The sequence below is a fragment of the Anser brachyrhynchus genome (genome assembly GCF_964034855.1).
Source record: "Anser brachyrhynchus genome assembly, chromosome: 13".
In the NCBI taxonomy this organism is placed as follows: Eukaryota; Metazoa; Chordata; class Aves; order Anseriformes; family Anatidae; genus Anser; species Anser brachyrhynchus.
Window position 1 is genome coordinate 19,231,032 of NC_137708.1, and position 22,595 is coordinate 19,253,626.

Here is a 22,595-nt window from a genome sequence, read left to right on the forward strand (position 1 = left end):
TCTCCCTTGGGTTCACCATTTGATACAAGCAGCCCCGTGTCTTCCCCTGCACTCCCCCCCTCCAGATCAAGTCCCATGACCCTGCACAAAGTCAGTCACAGCTTCTCAAAGGAAAACTGGCATGAATTTGCAAACTGCTGTAGTTAAGATTTGAGTGAGACATATCACATTAAATCTAAGTGCAAAAAAGTAACAGGATAATCATCTGCCATTGGTACTACAGAAAGCCTTAAATCTGAGACCACAAACACTTTAAAGAACAGTCTCATACATACATGCCTTGCATGTGCCAAAGTTTATTTTTCAAAACATTTCAAATGATTGGATATGAGCAACAATCTTAAAAAAACAATGGTTTGTGTGTTAACAAAGTGTGAAGTTCCACGATTAAAATATCAACACAGCCAGACAGCTGGTCTTGTGCTTAGGCTTCTTTTTACAAAAAGAATATTAATCAATAGAACAAACCCTCAATTTTTTTCCCTTCCAGTTTGTGGATAGTATTTTTCCCACACATTGTGTACTCTGGTAAAATGAAGGAACTGATGTACAGGAACAGCCAATACAAGAACACATCTGAAAAAAAAAAGCCTGAAAAGCCTAAATTGAAGTAGCTTTTTAAAATAAATATCCAATAAAGGCACAAACCTGTTATGGGGAAAAACATAACATAGAAAACAACACCTATTAAATAAATAATGTAAGGGGTGGGGAATCTATTCCAGCACCTACTTTGTCATTACTCCAGGATGAAATTCCAGCCAAACATTTGGTACAGGATTAAATTCAATCACAAAGTTACAAGTTGGAGATATACTGAAAGATTTGATGGTACAATTCTTGTAACTGCACAAGTTACTACAATCTCTTTAAACAAACCATCTGCATAAAGTAGTGATGCAGTAAATACCAATGACAAATCAAATATGTCTTCAGAGTAATAGCAAGTTTTTCTATATTCCTAGCTACCAGTAAATGTATAAATGATAACATGTACAGCTTCCATTGCTCAAAAATATAATCTTTAAAATGGAAATAAATGACTGATACAGTGCCTTTAGATGTTGTCCTTACAATACAAACTACCCAAAACAGAAGTTTTCCTTTTTATATACAAATTCAGCACCGATCCACAGTGCTTACTATTCTAATTGTATCCCCACCCTCCCTGCCACAGAAAAAAAACACAGATGTAGATACACCCTGTATTCAATCTTGTAGTCTGAAGTTTTTTTTATTATTTATTTTTTATTTAAAAAAGTTCATTTGTAATTTTTACCTACAAGTATTCCACCACTATGTGCACAGAACTGAGATTTCTCTAGTACATAATTTGTCCAAAATTTAAAAAGTTGAATTCAGTAACTTCTTGGAGGCAAAGTCAAACTATATCTAAAGAACACTATAAAACCCCAGTTATTTAAAAAGAGGTACACTTTTCAAGCCCAATAGGCCGAACACAATCACCCTTTCCAAACACCCCCCAAAGTTATCTTACTGTATACCCCACGAAAGACAGCCTTCCTGCAGCAGCGCTAAGTCCCAACAGGCAGGCTCGCATGACCCACTAAAGCACAATAATGCAAAGCACACAGCATACTTCAAAAGTCTTCCTCCTTGCTCAGACAAACACGGAGTGACAGCTGAGTTAACTGCTTTCTGAAGCATTCAGAACAGGATTCTGATCAAAGGAGTTGGAAGAAAACAAAAAGGAAAGTCACATTTATATACATCTCTCTTCAGAGTTCTCGCATCACAACCACTAGTCGCACTCTTGCAGGCTATTACAGTTACCCTCAAGAGCAACCTTTGTCTCCAGAGTGTTTTTGGAGAACAAGTTCAGAGCCAAAAAAGCCTTGACAGCACCCTAAGTCTTTGTTTTTACTTCTAATATACAAACTATGTTGTTACTTACAACACAGTGCAAAGAAGAGGTTGATAAAAAAGCAGCGCACTGCACTTTTGTGCAGAGAAGTGTGTAAAGCAACCTATTCTTCCTAAGAATAAATCCAAAGTAACTGTTTTATTGTACCAATAATTCTGAACAAGACTGAAAAGGTAGCTTAGCAGAGTTTTTAGGATGTACTTTATGGCTGTTTCCCCTTTTCCAATACTAAACAAACTGCTAGCAGACAGCTTTGCTACAAGAAAGCACACTGAGAACCATTAAAAAAATCCAGAGCAAACCAGAAGATAGTGCAAACTATAGCTAGTACTAAATCAATTTCTGAGTGAAGTCCTTTCCAGAGATTCAGAGTGCTCTGCAATAAAATTTCTAACAAATATATACACTGTTTGCCAGGTATTTATTTGTATTTTATTAAAGTAACTGAACATTACTTACACAACTCAATATGAGAAAGATCTAGCAGGCTGCAGTGCTAGAAACTGCCTGGCTGTAGCACTCTGTCATTAATGCCCAGATATTTATTACTAGAACTACTGGTTTAATTGGAAGTCACGACTTTCCAATGCTGAATATATCGATGGAATTAACAATTTCTTAAACAGCCTCCTCAACACAATGACCCATTCTAAATGGCATCTGTTCCCTCATCATGTAGAGGGTAACTACAGGCACTGAAGAACATGGGCTTAAAATTATACAATTGTTCAACCCAAGGAAGGCGGATTAAAGCTTAAAGCCCTTTTGTAATTCCAACTTGAACACTGAATCATGCTAAACCAGTCCAAATTCTTTTAAATCAATATGCATCCAGAGTCTGTTGTAAGTTCCTGCAATGTCATGTTTCCCAGGAAGTTGGCGGCTACAAATTCCAAGTTTATTTTTATCATTTTTAATTTTTACACTGTTTCACTTGACAAAAACACTTCTGTAGCATTAAGAAATACTACTTTTGCACTCTAAACGCTTAATCTGTCCAAAGAGAAGGCTTGTTCCCACTATGTAGAAAACGTTGCATTTCATACATTCTCTAAAAGACAGTTTGACAAGATGTTCAGGACTATCTGCATTTACAGTCAGAGTGAGATTTCTGCAGTTACATAGCCTACTATCTACAGATAAAAATGTGCTACTCTGGAGGTCCATTTATGGTAAAAATAGAAAACTATTCTTTTTTTTTTTTTTGAAAACCCAGCTTTATCATTCACAGAATTCACCTTACAGAAGAGGTTTTCACTGTATTCTGCCACAGAACTCTGGAAGAAAGGTTGCTCCCCATTCTGTTTAATCCTTATTATTAGCCACTTTTTTCTTTTATACTATCACTTTTTACTGGATGTTGAGAACTACAAGATTTGGTGATCTCATAGCCCACCTAAGCTTTGGGGAAATGCTATTAATACTCGGAATGTGCCAGAAGTGTGTACATCTGACCCATCAACAACAGCGTACTTCAGAAATTAGTTCATTTACAAGATTTTCCTTTCAGAAGCCCACGTTTCTTAATATAGCATTTCTATCTTGAAAATACTATAGAAGAAAAAGATTACTGCAGCATTAAAGAAAAAGGTATTTAAAAGTTTGCACATATTTACACGTTTAAAAATACTTACTTTTATATGATTTGCAACTCGGTTTTTGTTTCAGAAAAGCAGCACAAGCAATTCTCTAGAGTGGGACAATTTCAATGTAGTTGACAGTTCTGAAGTGTCAGCATTATGGCAAGGTTTGCCTTTTTTTTTGGAGCTAACAGACTTCTTTTTGAAGTTGTTTTTTTTTTAATAAATTGGATCTCTTACCTCATTAGCAGTTGGCAAACAGATCTTTGAACTGCTCCCATTTGCTGCTATTGGGAGCACCTACGTTCATTGTAACAAAACCTGGTCTTCCTTGAGCTAGAGGAGATGCCATCTGCAGAGAAGATGCTCAATGGAAGTGCACCTACTGTCACCTGTTGGAGGCTACACGTGCTATTCTGTAACACGCTTGGTTCCCCTACCCCACAACAGCCCACACCAGAGCCTGGCCCTTTCAACTAGCAATGTAATGCTGACAACCCAATGGAGCAATTTATTAATTTACTCTCTCTATATATATATTTAACATGTATATATCTTGTTGATTCACAGCATTTAAAACTCACATTATAAAGTTTCCAAATTACGATAAACTATTCTAATCGGAAAGAGCTGTCTGATTTTGCACAACATTGGCCTTATAACGCAAGCATTACTCTATCAGAGTATTTATTAGAGCATATGAAAGTTTTATTGCTCAACCTCATTTGAGTTGTGTCTTGGTTACAACAGCCACAGAATTCATGGAGAAAATAAAGATTGGACATTCTCAGTTAGCTTCCTAATGCAATCCACTGATGAACATGGTTGCAGAGCAATCATGTAAGCCTCTTCTCAGCTCTGAAGATAAGAATCCAGCTTGTGCCTTCCAAGTCAACCTCAAAGAATAGAGTTTTCTGCTGAGCAATCTAGAAATCAGTGAACACACAATTTCACACAGCAGTGACTGTTATAAACAAGAATCTCTAAAGCACTGCAATTCAAAATAATATTACATTATACAGGGGAGAAACGGTTGCCCTGTTCAGGAATACATCATGAAAAGAATGAAATTCAGTCTTTCTTTTTTTACCAGTATTTGGTTGTTCTCACATCTTGTGGCTTTGGCAGCTCTACATGAACTGTATCTGTGAAACAGGGATTACATGTTAATGCCACTTCCTTAGCACATGGTTTCACTATGAATTTATTTGTATGCCTTGTTACTTGCAAGCTGGGTTTTGGCACCTCAAGAAGTCCCAAAGAACATTAAAACCAACATATTTGGATGACAATTTCTTCAGCTTCAATGATCCCTTCTCCATTCCTTTTTTTTCCACCACCGCCCAATCCTTCAGAAAGCTTTCATCGTATTCCAATCATGACTAAAGGAAGTATCTAGCTAATACCATAGGAAGTCTACGTGCCTTCATCATTCTCATTTTCTTAATTGCGACACAGTGAAAATCTAGCCACTAAATTTCAGATTTTTAGTTTCTTCCTTACTTCCTGCACTTGCATGCCCTTACTGTCTGAATTTGCTTCCTCACCAGCAAAAGCTGTTGCCCCTGACTGAGAACCTCCCCCTTTCAGATGCAGAAATATATTAGTAGCCCTTCATGAGGTATTTAGTTGCTTTTGCTAAGATTGAAGTTTCAATGTGATCTTTCATTAAAAAGAACAGTTCACCTGAGTTCCAGAGACAGGTGCAAAAGGATTCGTTGGCCTTAGACCAGGCTGCGTATATATCATTGACTGGGGTGCCATCAAAGGAGCAGCTCCAATCTGAGAAGGTACCTGAGAGAAAAACAAAACAAAAACATACAACAACCAACCCACAAAACAGTTCTATAAAATTCAAATTCTAGAAGCTCTCTTATTGCATTGTAAGTATAACAGAAAATAATTGGGTAGATGCAAACATACATAGCACAGATTTTTTTAAAAAAGCTTTCTGTATGAAGTTTAAACTAATTTCTTCCAACACACAGTGAAAAATCCGATTTCACACGCTGCTGATGTTGCAAAACAACACACAAGTTGCAGGACAATTCAAACAATAATGCCTGCCATGAGCCGGCAAGAGTAGACATCTAGGTTTTCAAGAACATCAGACTGTCACAATTCTTACCATTCCATATACAGGCACTTGAGGTGTGGTCACTGGGTAGGTGATAGGAGCAGGTACCTTCGATCAAGAAAATCATTATGTATTTTAGATAAGCTCGTACATACTAGTAATATACACAAAACATTTTTCATATAGTTAATATAACCAACATTTACAAGAAATGGACTTACATATCCAGGATAATGTACTCCATTCTGGCACAGCAAAAGGAGTAAGGACAGAAAATTACTTAAGGAGGTATTCAAACTGGAAATTCTAACCAAGGGATGGATTCAAGTCTCATAACATGACTGACTAACTATGCTCATCTCACTAATTAAAATCATTAGGGGGAGGAGGGAGGGAAGTGCAAGGACAGTAACATAAGTGATAGCGACTGTTAAACTGGATAGGCTCTCAGCTTAGGAGGCTATCACTAATAAGACCTACAGCAAAAATAGAACTTTTACTAAATTTAGCCAGATCTAAGTATATTGCAGCCAGACACTACTCACATACTAGTTTCTGATGTCTGCAACATATCACAATATGAAAAAAAAAAAGTAGTGAACATCTTAAGCTGATAATATATATTTCTTAAATCGGGTTATGTTCATAGACAGTGTTATATGCATTTCATAGTGCCGTATGTTATTAACTAGTACTAATCATATTAGAAATGAGAGTTAAAGGACTTCACTATGAAAGATTATACAGACTATACATGAACTTGAGGGTTACTACTCTGAATGCCACAGACCAAACTAGCATACTTGGACCTTTCCAATGTTTGGGCACTGATTTTCAAGGGTGTTCATAGCTGAGCTAGTTCTTTGCGTCCTACATTGCTGGAATTCCAAGCAAGTGTGTGAACAAGTACCTGGCACAAAGCATTCAAATGCCTAAGACCAAACAGCATTAGGCATGAAAACATGAACTAAAAAAATCACACAACCCAAACCCAGTGTTCCATATTTACTAAGGTGTCATTTATCTTTTAGAAATAAAAATGTATCAGCACTCTAACTTAATGTGCTGGAGCATCAATAGAGAACAAAAAGTCTTTATGGTCTCAGAAGCCTCACATGTAAGCACTATACAACCGACATTCTTTCACCTGAACTGTCAGGTTTCATTTGAGTTCAATAATGGATTTCATAGTCTATTCAACAGTGTGAATTTTGAGTGAGCAGACTCTCATAAGCTGAGGAAAAAAGGCACTACAGACAAATCTATTCTCATGGGAAACAAACAAGTCAGCAGTCTAAAACTCATAGTAAATATGTCAGTTACATATAACAGTTACATATAACACATGGCAGTTGTACATATAGTTACATATAACATATAGTTATATGTACAACTGTTGTATGTTATATATAACTGAGATGAACAATCTACTTCCCTCCAAGGCAGCTATAATATTTCAGAAGTACTCATACAAATACAAACTACATTTGTATGAAAAACACCAGGAAAGCGTCTTAAAAGCATAGGAAAATTCATCTGCCTAAAAACAGCCCTCCAAGAATTGAAAGTCCTTCACTGAAATAACTCTATAAAGCTTCCACTCAGTGTTTTGTATTGTGTTAGAAATGAGATGAAGTTGCTGTTAAGCATATTTAGAAATCCAAAGTGCTGCTTGAACTAATAACTGAGGTGCCTTGCTAGGGTGCAATACTATTTCATATAACAAAACTGAAACAGTATTGCAAAAAACAGAATGAACATTGGTGGGTTTTTTTTCCCCTTTATATGTTCTTAGCATTCTTGCATGCACATGGGTGGGGTGGAAATGTCTCAGACACACACACCACTTATTTTGTTTGTCTTGGGGTCATTCTGGTACAGCAAAAGCTCAAGCAGTTCTACAGGTCTCAAGTAAAAAGCTTCCCTCTCAAGTTTTTTTTTTTTTTAAACAGACAATATTGACACTGCAAGGAAATAAAATACACTAAAACCTCTGCCTTGCTCAGTTTGAGAAGTGATCCCGCAAACGTTCCTCCCCCACCCCCAATCTTGTCCTAAACAGCCTTTGCTGTTCTTTTTAAATTAAATTATGCAGGGAAAAGACATTTGATAGAATAAAGTGCAATTTCAGCGGTACAGAAATTACCATATGTGGCATAGTGGGTAGGGGAGTAGGGTTCCACGTGGTTGATGTGCTTGTTTTTGCTTGCCAGTTTGTTCCACCAGTAAGTTTTTTCTCAGTAGGCTGGGTCCACTGCATATCTGATCTAAAAGGAAACTGTGGTATTAATTTTCACGCAGAGCCAACAGATACAGTAACAAAAACATAACGAACACATGCCTTAAAGCCTGGGGGCATCTGAAAGCTATGGGTAGTAGAACCACTCAGGATTTCAGTAACTACTTGTAACATTAAACAGAATCCCCAGACTTTATACTATACCCATTGCAACAGAGATATGCAAGCAATCTTACTATCATTACCGGACTGTAAAGTGCAATGCTCACTAGAGTTTTATATAATTGCAAGATCTTTTATGGTGCCTCAAAGACTTAAATATAGAGCAATTGCAAGACTAATTAAATTATTTCAAATCTTAAAGGCTGACTGTTATGGTGACTGACCACAGACTCACTGTTTCAATGCTGTTCTTGGTAGCAGATTACTTTGTAGAACAGAGACTGTTGCCATGTCAGTGCTGGTAAACTGTGCTACTGACTAGCAGCAGTCATGTCAGAATGTTATAAATATACAAATGCACTTACTTTTTGGATGGAGTTCCTCCAAAGCCAAGATCTGTGAGGGTGGGAAAGAAACAGATATATAAACCCCAATGTTTTTTGTTTGTTTGTTTTATAGTAGAGGGGAGCTTTTGGTTGGTTGGTTTCAGTAACAAGTGGGAAAATAAATCTAAAAGCTTCACACTTACTTCCCACTAGATTAGCAAGAGAAGAATCGAGGTCATTTGCCAAAATTTTTCCACTTTGCTGGTTCGTTGAAGGGGCTTTTTGACTTTGTAGTGGTACTGTGGGTTGCAATACATCATCTAGAATGTTAAAAGCTAAACAAAGAACATAAAACCAACTCTTAAGAGAAGTTGCATCAAATTTAATAAAAAGACATCCACAAACTAGAGAGACAAACACTAAGCAGCTTGAGTATTCATACATGGAGGTTCAACATGCTGGAATTGTCTAAGACTTAGGCAGAAGTAGAGCTTAACCACTTATTTTTTATAGAATACTGATCTGCCACTCTAGTAGAGTCTTCAGTTTTACTTCAGCAGTAACTGCTGTTATTTTAAAATTAAGCAGAAACTCCCCTAAAATTCCAGAACAAAATTTGTTAAAGATAATTTCAAAGTGTTCTAGTAGCTACTAGCAGTAATTTCACGATACTGCAGGCATCTTGAATGCATACAAGTGTTCCTTTGCTATACGTTTATAAGGACTTTGGGACAAAATAGAGCCAACCAAGAGAAAGATCGTAACTCAAGTTACTCTTAAAGCAAAGCATGCACACAAGTAGTTTTGCATTTCTGTAAGTACAATGCCTCTCAGTGAAGTTAGAAGGAACTCATTATCATGTATTAATACAAAACACTGAAGTCATAAGCACTGAAAACAGATTACCATAAGCTTACCCGTTAAGAGATATCCAGTGGGCCGCATTCAAAAATTATCCCCCCAAAAGAGAGAGGAAACAGTTAGTACACAGCAGGAGATAAGTCAGAGCTAATTTTAAATAACTACAATTCAACTGATTGCCTGTTATCTCATCAGCCCTACAGTCAGCTTACAAATGGATTAAGCTATTAAGTTCTGCATTGCAAGAGCAATTATACAAAACTGTTAAACAACTGTTGCCTGTAGGGTATGAATTAGTCATAAACTAGTTTTTACCACTTGTAGTCCTATACTCTGGTGCTGTAGATTTTCCTCCAAAAACAGCATCAAAGTCCACATTAATTGTTGAAGGGGTTGTACTTGGAGGAGCTGAATGAAGAGGAAAACCTGAAAAAGAAATTTAGGGTAAATCAAATACACCCAAGAAATAATAGCACTCACTATAGTAAAAACAGAAAGTTATTTTTTAAAAAAGCAAGTTACCATCAACAGGCAGAGGATGATACACAGAAGCATATGTAGATTTATGACCACTGAAGTCATCTTTGTGAAAGAGAGAAGAAAATAAAGTCAGCTTCAGAGAGAAAAAGAAAGAAAGGACCCCCAAATTAGGTCTGCAGTTAAAATTTAAGAATATTTAGGAATAAAAAGGGTTTTTATCCAGCAAATTTGATGTTAAAATCTCTCTTATGTTCCCCACTACAAAAGAAAAAGGAGGTTGCACTTCAAAAGAAATCAGCAGGAATTCCAGCAAATATGCAAGTCTTTGAATGTTTAGGTTGGGGAAGTTGAACAAGATAATGAGTTTTTTCAACTTTAGAAATAAAACTTTAAGAAACCACATGTTGTCTACTACAGCTGGAATTAATGCATCATTTTCACTTGTTAACAAAAATTAAAGATTGGTCCAAACACAAGAAGGCTGCACAACCCAGTTTATTAGTATTATTATCTTCAGTTGCAAAGAAATAATATGGTTGGGTTTTTGTTCGTTTTTTACCACTAAACAGTTCCACTGTGTGTTTGGAGGAAAAGGCAGAATTGATGAAAGGGGCGGTAGATTTTACAGCTTCTTCAACTGGCTTCATGTCAAAGATGTCCAGATGAGGTGGAGAACCAACACAACCATTTGAAGACGAGAAAGGACCTTTCAGATGCAGAAGTAAAGGAAAGAATACAGAGTACAAACAGAGAAGACAGACTGAAATGACTGCATGTGAGAATCTCTAGATAAAAAACAAACCGTAAATTTCCCACACACTAATCAGACCACTTAAGATAAGAACTCTCAGTTTCAGATAAAAGCATTAACAGTTCTCTTAACTTAATATAATTTCAGTAGTGCCATTGGGTGGAAGGGGGAGAAGGACAGTACAGTTATCTACCAAAAAAATCAGTTGCTCCACCTTTGGCTTTGGGAGCATAACACTTTTAAGGTATCAATTCCACCTATTGAAATACCAAGACTTCCATTGTCTTATTTCAGTGTTCAAGACATTTGACATGTCTCCTGATAATTCTTTGGAAGAAGTGAGGGTATAAAGAAAGCTGTGCCCAAGAAACTGGGAATGACAGCTTTGTTAGAAGGACCCTGAAGTCACCAACATCCTTTTAATGAAGAATGTATTAAGTAACAGCTTAATGGAAAGAAGATAGTAGTTCAGCACCTTTTCAAGTAAACCTACTTAATTTACATTTCAAAGTTTTTGAACTTTGATTTAGTTACATTTCTTCCACCTATCCCCTTTACTGAATAGCTCCTTCATTCCATATACTACACATTGTTGCTCTTGCTAAATATTAGAAAGTAACTTCTCTCTTGACACCTCTGTCAGACTGTCAAATGTCTTTATATTCTATCAAGATTAGAAATGTTTGGGCGCAAAATAATCAAGGTTTAAGAGGTAGATTCAATTAACTATGAACTTGTATTTCATTTCTGCATTGGAAGAATTCACCCATCATTTAGCCAACTCATCCTTCTCAGCTTACCTCCCCACGCACTGCTTACTGAAGTTGATATAGCTGGGGTACTCTGTACAGTTGGAACAAAGGCAGGCTGAAGATCAAAAAGATCACTAGACAGATTGGGCATGCTGAAAATGAACACAGAGAGAAAAATGAAGATTATATAATATGCATCATATCCTTGTGTCATACACAAATTCATACCAATCGCATCTTCCCCCCCCCCAATTACTTTTGTTTTGTAGCATTTATCAAACGATAACAAGAATCCAGTGAGTCCACCAGGACAGCAAGAAGTTATTCTTCAGAATTACTTCTGAAATATCTAGAGTCAACACTTCACAACTGATTGCAAACTGCCAAGACAATACAAGAAGTTACCTCTCACCTATTTGTTGTGGGTGCTGGTACTGCAAAGAGGTCAACAGCTACAGTGGTATTCACACTTTTTCCTGATAAGGTGCTTGGGGATGCTGATGTGGAAGTGGAATTTGATACTACAGAAATCTCTCTTAATCGCTGCTCCTGAAACATAAGATATACAGTTTGAAGTTTAGTGTTATCAACCCTTCAGACCTTTTCCAAAAGGCTATTTTAAGCACAGTCTTTAAAAAAAACACTATTCTTCTTTAAAGTACTGAAAATTGAAAGCCAATCCAAGTTAAAGATAGGAGTACTTGTTTTAACATAGCCTTAATAGGCTACAGAAAGAGAGTTTGGAAAGCCTCAAGTCCCACCTTGGTACCTATAACTGTCTAGAAGCAGAACACACTAAAGTTACACATTTTAGGCTACCTTCATAGTAAGAGAGACAGGTCAATGGACCTCTGTTCTAAAAGATCCCTTATAATCTAATCCAGATTCTCAAAAGTTAAAGTGACAGTGTGCATCCTAATATCACCTATGTGGTGTTGCTTTTAAACTAGATTTTTCTTTTACTAGTTTATGCTATTAGTTTCAGGTCACATCCCTTGTTGCTTTTAGACGTGCTCACTGCACTTACACAGCACGTGTCAAAGCAGAGGTGTCTTTTTTATACCACTTACATTAGGCAAGTGGAAGAAGCTGAGTTAGCTTGCAAGTTCGCCCCCAACCCAACTGAAATTCCCCAATTTTATTTGTCACTTACAACAGCTACAACTCCTGTTACAGGAGAAGCAGGAAAGATAGGATACACCTGATAGAACCCCCAAGGAGAAAAAAAGAAACACAGCAGCACCACAACACTTGCAGAGGTTTTCAAGTTAAGCAGTTCAGCAGCTGGCAGCAATCTTATAGCGAAGAACTTCTATCACATGGATTTGAAAAGTATGCCTTACATACAGTGAGAGAAGTGGAGACACTTCACTAGACTTCTGTAACTCCAGGGGTAAAGCTCAACTCTGAACTACTACCAAAGTTTACTTTCACACTCCAAATAGTTTGAAAGGTCTTACAGCATGGCCTTCTGATGGTAAGAGTAGAGATGCTTCATTGCTTACGTGTCTCTAACGATACGAAAGCAACACAAGGAAAATTGTCAACTGCCCCATTTGTGCGCAGCTTGGAACACAACAGAACTACAGACTCAGCTTTCAAGAGAGAATCATCATGTCTTGTTGGAGATTGTATTATGCATCTTCTCAGTAAACAGTGATAAACAGCTTAAAAGTACCTGAAGGACCAGGATTCAGATCTTAAGGAAAGGATTTTACTAAGTGGGCAATTCAACAGGTATGAGCAAGCAAAATGAAGTGCATTAAGGAACCAAAAGAGAACACACCAGTTCTCTTTCATGCATTATTGTTCAAAGTCCATTAATTATACCTAAATACTCATAAATACTTTCAAATGGTGCAAGATAGAATTATAAGAAAAAGCAGCTAAATTCAGACAGCACTATAGCAAATATTTTCATTATGAGTAACAGTACTGAAGAATCACACTACAGCAATGTTCCATACATCATAGGGAAAAATAATTCCCTCCTACCAATAATCAGTCTTACAACAGCAATGTTGAATGTTCAGCTGTTGAGACAGAACCTAGAGCTGTTCTACACTCGTGTCATGAATCCTTGAGATATACTCTTCCTTACAAGAGATTGTTCTTTAATTGATCTACTTTAGCTATCTGCTATTCAGATCACGTTCCTTAGAGGGGTCACCATATTACTGGCAGCCATCACACCTGCATCCTACAGAAGCTTGGCCACTGAGATGACAGTCCTCCCACCACAGAACATTTTAAGCCAATCCCATTTTTCATTCTTATCCAGTGAAAAACATCTTGGAATATAAACTTTAAAAATATATATACACACACAGTACCTTAAGTGCCTGCAGTCTAGCTTGTTCCTCCTCCAATGCCTGCTGCTTTTCTTTCTCATCCATCCTGCTAAATGACATTCCTGTGTTGGAAAGTGTGGAAACAGCACTGGATAAGGCACTAGCTCTAAAAAAAAAAAAGTAATAACATTTTATTAAGAAAACCAGTCAGGTATACATCACATAGTTTAAATACCAAATTGTATGTTATTTCCTCCCGCCCTGGTCTTTTCTTACCTTACTCTTGGGTGCAGAAAAGCAGACACCCTAATACTGAGGGGGTTTGATGAAGAATCAGAATCATTTAAGTTGGAAAAGATCTTCAAGACTGTCAAGTTCAAGCGTCAACCTGACCTCCTGAGTCCCATCACTAAGCTATGCCCTTTGGTGCCACAGATGTGCCATGGATACACAGGATTTCACCCTCTTCAATTGGAAGTATTGTTCACATACATGGATACCTTTCCTGACAGAAAGGTTAACAACTCCTGTCAGCACAGAGCATCTTAGCTAATTCAGTAGTTATGAGAAGGGACTGAAGAACTTTCATAAGCAGGTTAAGAGAGATTCACGGTCTCAGAGGTAAACAGCTGACAATAAAGACAAATACCAGCCTATCTTGGGTAAAAAAAAAAAAAAAAAAGAAAACTTAACCCCCCAATACTGTACAAGTCTTTTAAGCCACAGGACTTCAAACAAGAGGAACAAAGAATACTACACAAGGTCTCAGCTCAATGGATTATTACAGAACAGTAAATACCTGTCAGACACAGAGAAATATATATCTAAATATCAAATGTGACAAAGCAATCAGAATATTACTAGATGCATCATTTACACTTCTAAGAAAACACATTTGGAAGTGAATTAAATTCAAGAGGACAATCCCAAGTGATTGAATCCCAAAAATTCTTAATAAGATTATGACAAATCCTAAGAAGAGGCATTGTTGCCCTTCATTTGGTGCTCACCTGCTGGCAGCGGAGACTTCTTTTGTTTTCTTTCCCTCCAGAGAAGCCAAATGCTGCTCCAGTGCTTCAAGCAAGCTGCTGGGTGCCTAAAATTAGAGTATTCATAAACCACTGCTTCTAGACAGGACCTCATTGCTCAGTACACAGGTCATCTTCCCCATCAAATAAAAAACAAACAAAAACCCCACATCACTAACTGTGCCTTTGGGTACTGCTGTCAACCTGCATGCCAGAATTCTATCCAGTCAGTTGTGGTTCTTTAAAAGGAGTGGCGCCAGAGACACAAAGCAAGGATCCTCTCAGAGCAGGTCTGCTTCTGTGTGCACACACTGGACTCTTGGTTTTAGCGACAGTATTTGCTAAGTTAAGATTAATCCAATATGTTAAGATTTATCCAGTAGTCATAGCTCATTCAGCAGTAATTCTGTAAACTTGCAGAAATGAAGCCCTGTGCATCACTGATCCCCTCCCTCGTCACAACAAAAAGCCAATCACTTCTATTGAATCAAACATTCACAAAGGCTTGCATTAGATGTTAACACAGGATGTTAAGCTGGATTAAAAAAAAACAATCAAGCTCAACCTTATCCCACCAATATCACCACAGACAATATCTATCCAACACACCATTATACAATAAACCAACCCCATTTCTCCAAAGCCTTTGGCAGCCTAATTAGAAACTAACAACATTACATCAAAGTTACAGATCCCATGCCCCCAAATGCGTTACCTATGAGAAGTTTTTAAGCAACGTGTTTAAAGAAATGAAGATTCCTAAAACCAGACTTCCCTCCACTTGAACCCAGCAGCAAGCCAGGTATTAGAATGCCACACTAAACACAAGGTGAAACTTCGGACATCTAAATGAGTTAAGTGAACACTGCTCATGAGCTTATGAAGACTTGAGAACAGTGATGACATCTTTCAATAGCCAGGACAAATATGTAACTGACAGGCAAGAAGAAAAGAGCAAGCTTAAAATATAAAGATTGAACCACAGCCGAAGTGCTTTCATTCCTACAGAAAGCAAGGAAAAAAGAGTGCCAATCACAACATGTTTCCTTTCCACTATATACTTGAATTTACTACAGAAACGTTTCTTACATGCTAAAGGAAACCTCTTCACAGCTCACACAGAATTTGAACCGATCTTAATTAGAGTCTTAGCAGGAAGTAAGGTATCTTAGAAATCATGCTATGAAAAATCTTCCAGAAAGCAAAATGCTTCGGCTGGCACTGCTGGAAGTGTTCAGTGCCTTGCTTTTCCAGCCACGTTGCTCTCATGGCTTTTTAACTACACAGCCCATGCTTCACAGACCGAGTGCCTTAAATCCTACAGCAGGTTCAGACGAAGGGAACAGACCTCCAAAGTTTTAAGCTACTTGCCAACTCAGCTGGCAGGGTTTTCAGAGGCTTTAAGCCTTTCTTGCCACTTACCAACTTGCAGTGGGTAAAATAAATATGATGGAATTATCTGGAAGAAAGAAAAACATACCAGCAAACAAGCTTGCTCGCACTAGCCCTTCCATACCAAAAGCTAGACCGATATACTTCCTGGAGAGTGAAAAACAATCAGACAAGCCTTTGGCAAGTTCCCCTCTGCAATACTGAACACAATCTGACTTCCCACATTCCATAAAAACTGAGTCAAGCCACAAGAGATGCAAAGAAGAACAATTAGAATAATCCTATAAAAAAAAAATCCTGCTTTAAAGTTAAGGCCCAAGTTGATATGTAGCTCTGTTTACAGAAAGAGCAAGTTAAGACAGTGTAGGTACCTCAGTAACTGGTCATGAATAAATTCAGCATCCCAGCTAAGACAACTAACCCCAAGAGGTAACAATTTTGTTGAAATACCTTTCTAGAAAGATATTAGGGACCAAAAAAGAACCACACCATTTTCCTACCAAAAACACCAGTTTTGTAAAAGGTATTACACGACACATTTAGGTATACAGAATACAGTCCTCTGCTACTAACACTAACTCCAGTAAGTTTTTCCTGGTCTGCATTTTTCTTCAAGGTAATGCTAAAACCTACCAGTGTGGAAAAAGCATATTCCACACTTTTCTGCTTTGTTTTAGACCCTCTAACTGATCCCCTCCTCCACCATAAAACCCAACAAAACAAAGCAGTAGCTTTCTCTGAACTTTCTCTTTGCTGCAGACATCCAGCAGAGCATTACAGATTTTTATTTATTTATTTTTAAAGTGAACAGAACTTAATCGTTTTGTGTCAGAAGAAGTGTCTGGGCTAATACAGATATTATCACTCAAAAAAATTTGCACTTTATGACTCAGACTACTTCCCTCCACCCAAAGACATCTGCCAGACTAACATCCATGCAGATGAAAGTGACTGGGTTGCATTTATGAAATACAGTAACAGCTATAAACAGAAAATACACAACAACATTATGAAACAGGGCAACTACAAGGGAAGATATTTTCTCTATAGAAACTGGCAAAAGCAGTAGTGTGAACATGAGAAATTTATTAATACTGCTGCTACACATTTTTTTTCTTCCTCAATTCTGCCTAAAGAGAAATCAATTGTTCCCAGGAGCAGCTTAAAGAAACACTGAAACATGCACATCCCAGAACAGAATATACACCAGAAATCTAAACATCTAAGTACTTTGGAAAAAAAAAATTAAATATGGAAGACCTGAAAAAAACAGAAGACTACTGTTACTATCTACTGTCCACGATCCTGTCAGAACTCAGTGCCACAAGCACACTGAAAACTGCTATTTTTGTGAAAGCCCACCATTAAGAGATTTCAGCAAGTCGTTTTAACGTGGCACTAAACTGATGTACAGTTATAACTCTATTAAATGTCCTGAAATTTACTACAGAATGGAATTGGAATGTTTAACTGACAATGGCGCTGAAATTGACAACATACAAGATGCTGACACCCACCACCACATTTCAGACAGTTGCCTTAAATATTTAAGCGAACTTATAACAAGGTAGCTCGGCTATTAGAAAAAAAGATGTTTCAGCAGTAACTATAACAGGTTTTGCTCACTAGAAATTTTAGTAACAAGGAGCAGCAAAACGCAGTTAAGTACCCTGTTCTTGGTAAATCATTTCCCCCCCCCCCAATGCTTTGAAGAATCTTATATTCAATTAACTGGGCAAATGAGAGTACACAAACCCAGTGTACAAGCCAACGTCCTGAAGTACCACCTGAAACGCAGGTGTCATTTCATAACATACTACAGACCAGCTGAACATGCAGTACTGATCAGAAGAGAGTAAGATGCTAAAATCAAACTGCAATGGAAAACATGATGCTTGTCTTCATTCACTACTTGCCCTTATCTTGCTGGTTACAATCATATTTCTTTCCTACTGCAAAGGCCTAAAAGTTCTTAAAAAGGTTAATATTACTGCTGGGAGCAAGTACTAGAGATTTGTACGTGTACAACTTGAGGGGGACGTCTGACCTTCATCAGTAGTGAAAAAAATCAACAATGCAAGTTTGTGGTTTAGATTTGATTTTCATATTAAAAAGACACTGAATGAAGTTCAAGAAAATCTTCACAAGAGTTTGATTAACCCACTAAATTAAATTTCATGAAGTTAGTGTAGGATTAGGTAGGACAATTCACCAAAATTTACATGTTAGCTTTTTAACTGTTTCACACTGACTCCAATCCAACACCTTGAGTACTGTAGGCCTCAATGGCACTCCAGAGCATTGTCTGAGTCTCCTGTCAGGTTATGCTACACCACAGAAAGAACACCAAAAACCCTAGTCCTACTGGGCTGCTCCCAGGTTAGAAGTACAGTATTCCTATGAACTGAAGGAACTTGTAAAGAATAACTGTGTACTTCTGCAGATGCTCAGCAGTTCCCACTCGCCACATCAAACCACCTTTCTCACCTCTTCTCTGCCCCTCAAATTTATCCTCAGTGAAATGTGTTGGCCTGCATTCCACTTTTTAGACTAAGTTTTCAGCGTGCTTGCAAGTTCCTCATACTACTGGGTAATACTGAAGACAACATTAAGAGCTAGTATAGAAACATCGAATCTATTTAGACTTCGCAGCTGTAAAAAAACAAAATAAAAAAACAACTCATGACTGCATGAGCTATCTGTAATCTTTAAGTGTTGGAATACCTAAAGTTACAGTGAAATGGATGGTTTCCCTCAGGACATGCCAAGGTGTCTGTAGCTTATAAGCCAATTAGTCCTTTGTCGTAACACAAAAAACAAAAGTTCCTAAAAGAGCTTTTCCCTGAGTTTTGTTTTAATCAAAAGAAGTCTTAACAGCTGCAAAGTAAAAATGCTGAGCGCATTTGATCCATGGGAAAACACGCATATATACTTCCTTCAGATAAACAGAGACTAATAGAACACATTGAAGATAATTATTATGATACACACCGATCTCAAAAAACGCAGAGGACAAAATAATTGGATTATATCAGTATGATACGTACACTGACCTGAGTAAGATCTGGAATGTCACCCTGATCAATTCCAACTTGCTAGGTTTACAAAAAAAGGAGAAAAAGAAGCACGTTACTACATGCTGTGACAACAAACATAAAATCTGTGAGGTCTGAGTGTTACACAGAGGCTAACACATTGAAATGGCTCTTAATTACTTCCTGAACTGGCATGAGCTTAGCTAAGATCACACCTTAGAAATCTCAAGCACATTACTCTGCATCTCGCAGCAGAAAAGCTTATTGGAAGCATTAGAAATATTGACACTGCTTACTGGAACTACTCCATTTTAAGCAGTTACTGTAAAGGAGCGTACTGTAAATACACTAACACTTAGTTCATTCTAGACCATTAATCAAATTTATAATAATCTTTTTGAAGTTTTAATATGTTGTCTGGCTATTAAAAGAGATGCCTGAGAATCTCATTTCGTGTTAATGAGAGTGAACAGAATTTAAAATACCTAATCTGCAGAATAATTCCCTGCATAGTGAAGGTTATGTTACATGATTATGAATACAGACTACTGTACCAGTACATATAGCTAAAAGTTAGCCATCCCACACATGTTGAATTATTTACCTCTGCTACTTTGAGGAATTCTGACAATTTGGTCATTCTGGCTAGAAATTTCTTGTAAATATCCAAGCCTTCTTTACACTGGTTCTTCTTCATATCAAAGTATTTTTCTGAAGATGCAAATAAAAACACTCTTGTAAGATAACACCCATCCTGGCAAAAAGCTGACACAGCATTCTAAGTGTAAGTTTAAGACAAGCTCTAGGGAGAGAAGATACTAGTAACTCAAAGCTATCCAAGTTTTAAAGGTGACATGAATACCTGTTACCTTTTGTAATAAATCCTCAGCTAATAGAAAAATGCTATTATTGAAATTCAGTACCTTAGAATATAATGCAAAGCTTTACAAGCACAAAAGTAAATCACTGCAATTGTTTAATTAGGCATCTGCACTAGTATTCTAAGGTATTCATCTTATTAGCAGGAAATCATGTAGATACCATATTCCTGGTATATAGTTACATTTCTGGACCCTGTATTAACATATTTTACTATTTGTAAGTGAACCCAATAGCCAAAAACCATCAGAATGACTACTGAAGTGGTATATGTATCAAACTGAACTGCCAATAGCAACCACACCCTTCACTTTTTGTGGTTTTGCCCTAAACGCCTGCAGATATCTCACTGAGTAAAAATTACTGAATTAACAGAATAAACCAATCAGATGATGTTTTCATTCAGAAATTTGCTTGAATAGTCGTTATAAGAATTTCCTCATAGCTTGTCACTCTTGAGCAAAGCACTGTAGATGCCATGTACCAGGCTCATGTAGATTCATGTACCAGCTACAAGTAACCAGGCAAAATACAAAGTATGGGAAAACAGAAGTCATTTGTGTTGTGAGTGCACTAAACGTTCAAGAGTGTTCAACACTCAAGGCTTGCTAACTGTCACGGACCAAACATCAGAGTTTAAGGAAACCAAACCAGGTATCTCACTAACCTGTAGCAATTGGACTGTAAAAGTACTACACACTGCATATTTATGGTATCTTTGTTTTAGTCTCACCAGTCACACTCTCACTTCCATTTATGTTTCAGGCTGTGTTCAAGGTAAAAGCATATGTTTAAGCCTAAACCAGTTGCCAGTGACACTAAGACATGCTTAATTTCATCAGAACAGAGACACAGTTTATTAATTACAGTCAGAAATGATCTACGTTATTTCTCTCAACAACTTGCACACAATTTCAAAAGCTAAAACAAAAACCTCACAACAACAATAATTCCACATACCTAAAAGATTAATTATCCCCTCATTGTATGCTGCAAAAAGTCTAATGGAATCTTTAAAGAGGAGCATAAAGGCAGCATTTATAACACCATTTGTTAGTTCATTTGGATTTGCCTGTGTAGAAAGCAATAAGAAAATAAATTAGTGTTTAATGAAATAAACTTGCACTTCAAAATGAGTGACTGTTACCTAACAACGAGCTTAAAGTACTTACATCAAAATCAAGGAGTGCATCAAGCTGGCTCTGTATGATTGGAAGGGTTTTCAGAAGCTTTTCAGCATTCATGGTTCTCATCACTCCATCTATCCTGCAGGGCAGAAGACGTTTACAGGTTACCAAGACACCTCAGCACATTATGCTGTTTCAACACTACTATACTGCCTCAAGGGGTCAAAAGGAGCACCAACCCATGATAAGCTCGAGAACAGCTGGTACTTCCCCCTGCCCATATGAAAGACCAGGCAAAAGAAGCAGTAAGTGTCTTACCCTCTTTTCATTTTGGTGAAGTCAACTGCTACAAGTCTATATGAAAGTGCTTTTTCATTCAAGTATCTGCTATATCGCCTAATGAAGGTAGACATATCGTAGCCTAAAAGTTAAGAATATATAGATTAGATATTTTGAAGAGGAACAGTTTCCTTCAAGTCCTTTTCAAGAACTATTCTACTAATCCATTTTGTATCAACTTGTGTAAGAGCAGCACTTCACAGGCACAATCCAGGGTCTTAAGATTCACTATTTTCTCTTTGCAGTGTAGTGTTACAGCTTCTTCCCAACTTGCTAAAATTAGAAAAGCCTTCATTGCACTTATCAGAATACATGCCTACAACAAAAAATATAAGGCAAGAACCAAGCAGCTCTTATTGTGATGTTCTAGAAAGCAGACTGAAAATATATTCCTAGTAAAATGCCAAAGTCTTTGGTAGCTCATCTGCAATGCCTCACACCACACAAAGACTTAATGCTTTCTAACACTGGCAAATAACCAAAATGTCTCTCAGAGACTTGAGGGAGTCCCTGCTATCTATACAGTGCATTCCATGCACCTTAGCAGTTCATATTTACTCCTGAGACACTAAAATATAATTCAGAAATAGATCAGCATGCTAACAATCATCAGGTTTCTCTATGCAGTGCAAGTGTTTACTACTTCAAATTGACAGCTCTGTAAGCACAACACATACATTGCAGGTAAATTTCTACTCAGCTAGGTAACCCAATCTCACCTTCTCGTGTCTAAGTTCTTGGTCGGACATTCTTTGGTGCCTGATGCAATACAAATCATAATACTCTTTCATTTAAATGTCACTTGTCTCCCAGAGCGCACTGACACAGGCACTAATAATCACAGAGCAAAAAAGCAGTAGAATTTTTTCCTTCAGTGAAAAATCCTTACCCTGCATGGCACTTTTGTCCAGGTAGTTATTTAGATGGAACAATGTGTTTCGCGATGCAAGATACTGGATAAAGCGCTGTTGGTGAAGAAAAAGTTGAGAATCTAACTTTTGTTGAGAGAGCCAACACACTTATGCATATTACAAGAAAACTACACTTAGCTTGTAACTGTTTCTAATCACCTCTGCCAACAATAGAAATTACTTTAAAGAATTCACAAAAAAACCCTTGAAACTACCGATGAACAAAGCATCAAAATACAAAGTTGCGTATCTGGCAAAAGTGAGGCTTTAAATAAAAAGTCACTGCTGCCCATGAGCAAGACTAGCAATCCTAGAGGGAGCTGTTTAGGTTAACTTTGTAGTTTAGAACAGAGAAGCTGGAAAATGCAAGCTCCACTTAAGTTATCTGAGCTTCCACGCATCCACTGCTGCTGTAAAAGTCAGGGACCAGCTTAGTTACAAAGTTTAATTAGCAACAACAGTAATTCTAGAACCCTGGTG

The 22,595-nt window shown here is 37.3% G+C and overlaps 1 protein-coding gene across 16 annotated transcripts in view; it reads right to left on the reverse strand.

The window, feature by feature from the left end:
- Positions 1 to 276: 276 nt before the first annotated feature.
- The window catches only part of LOC308176992 (phosphatidylinositol-binding clathrin assembly protein-like), a 30,179-nt gene continuing 7,860 nt past the window's right edge, over positions 277 to 22,595 (reverse strand). For 2 of the 16 annotated variants that reach the window (XM_080553547.1, XM_080553549.1), the window contains exons 3-21: positions 22,094 to 22,169; positions 21,184 to 21,286; positions 20,911 to 21,004; positions 20,699 to 20,810; positions 19,464 to 19,570; positions 18,872 to 18,919; positions 14,415 to 14,500; positions 13,447 to 13,570; positions 11,526 to 11,662; positions 11,162 to 11,265; positions 10,170 to 10,316; positions 9,653 to 9,712; positions 9,446 to 9,556; positions 8,473 to 8,604; positions 8,309 to 8,339; positions 7,689 to 7,809; positions 5,594 to 5,650; positions 5,152 to 5,259; positions 277 to 4,610 (exon numbers count right to left, since the gene is read on the reverse strand). In XM_080553547.1, coding sequence (XP_080409673.1) covers positions 4,596 to 4,610; positions 5,152 to 5,259; positions 5,594 to 5,650; positions 7,689 to 7,809; positions 8,309 to 8,339; positions 8,473 to 8,604; positions 9,446 to 9,556; positions 9,653 to 9,712; positions 10,170 to 10,316; positions 11,162 to 11,265; positions 11,526 to 11,662; positions 13,447 to 13,570; positions 14,415 to 14,500; positions 18,872 to 18,919; positions 19,464 to 19,570; positions 20,699 to 20,810; positions 20,911 to 21,004; positions 21,184 to 21,286; positions 22,094 to 22,169 — 1,773 coding nt within the window. In that variant the 3' untranslated portion in view covers positions 277 to 4,595. The remainder of the gene's footprint in view (positions 4,611 to 5,151; positions 5,260 to 5,593; positions 5,651 to 7,688; positions 7,810 to 8,308; positions 8,340 to 8,472; positions 8,605 to 9,445; positions 9,557 to 9,652; positions 9,713 to 10,169; positions 10,317 to 11,161; positions 11,266 to 11,525; positions 11,663 to 13,446; positions 13,571 to 14,414; positions 14,501 to 18,871; positions 18,920 to 19,463; positions 19,571 to 20,698; positions 20,811 to 20,910; positions 21,005 to 21,183; positions 21,287 to 22,093; positions 22,170 to 22,595) is intronic. The other 14 variants (XM_080553557.1, XM_080553555.1, XM_080553559.1 and 11 more) reach the window with 14 other exon arrangements.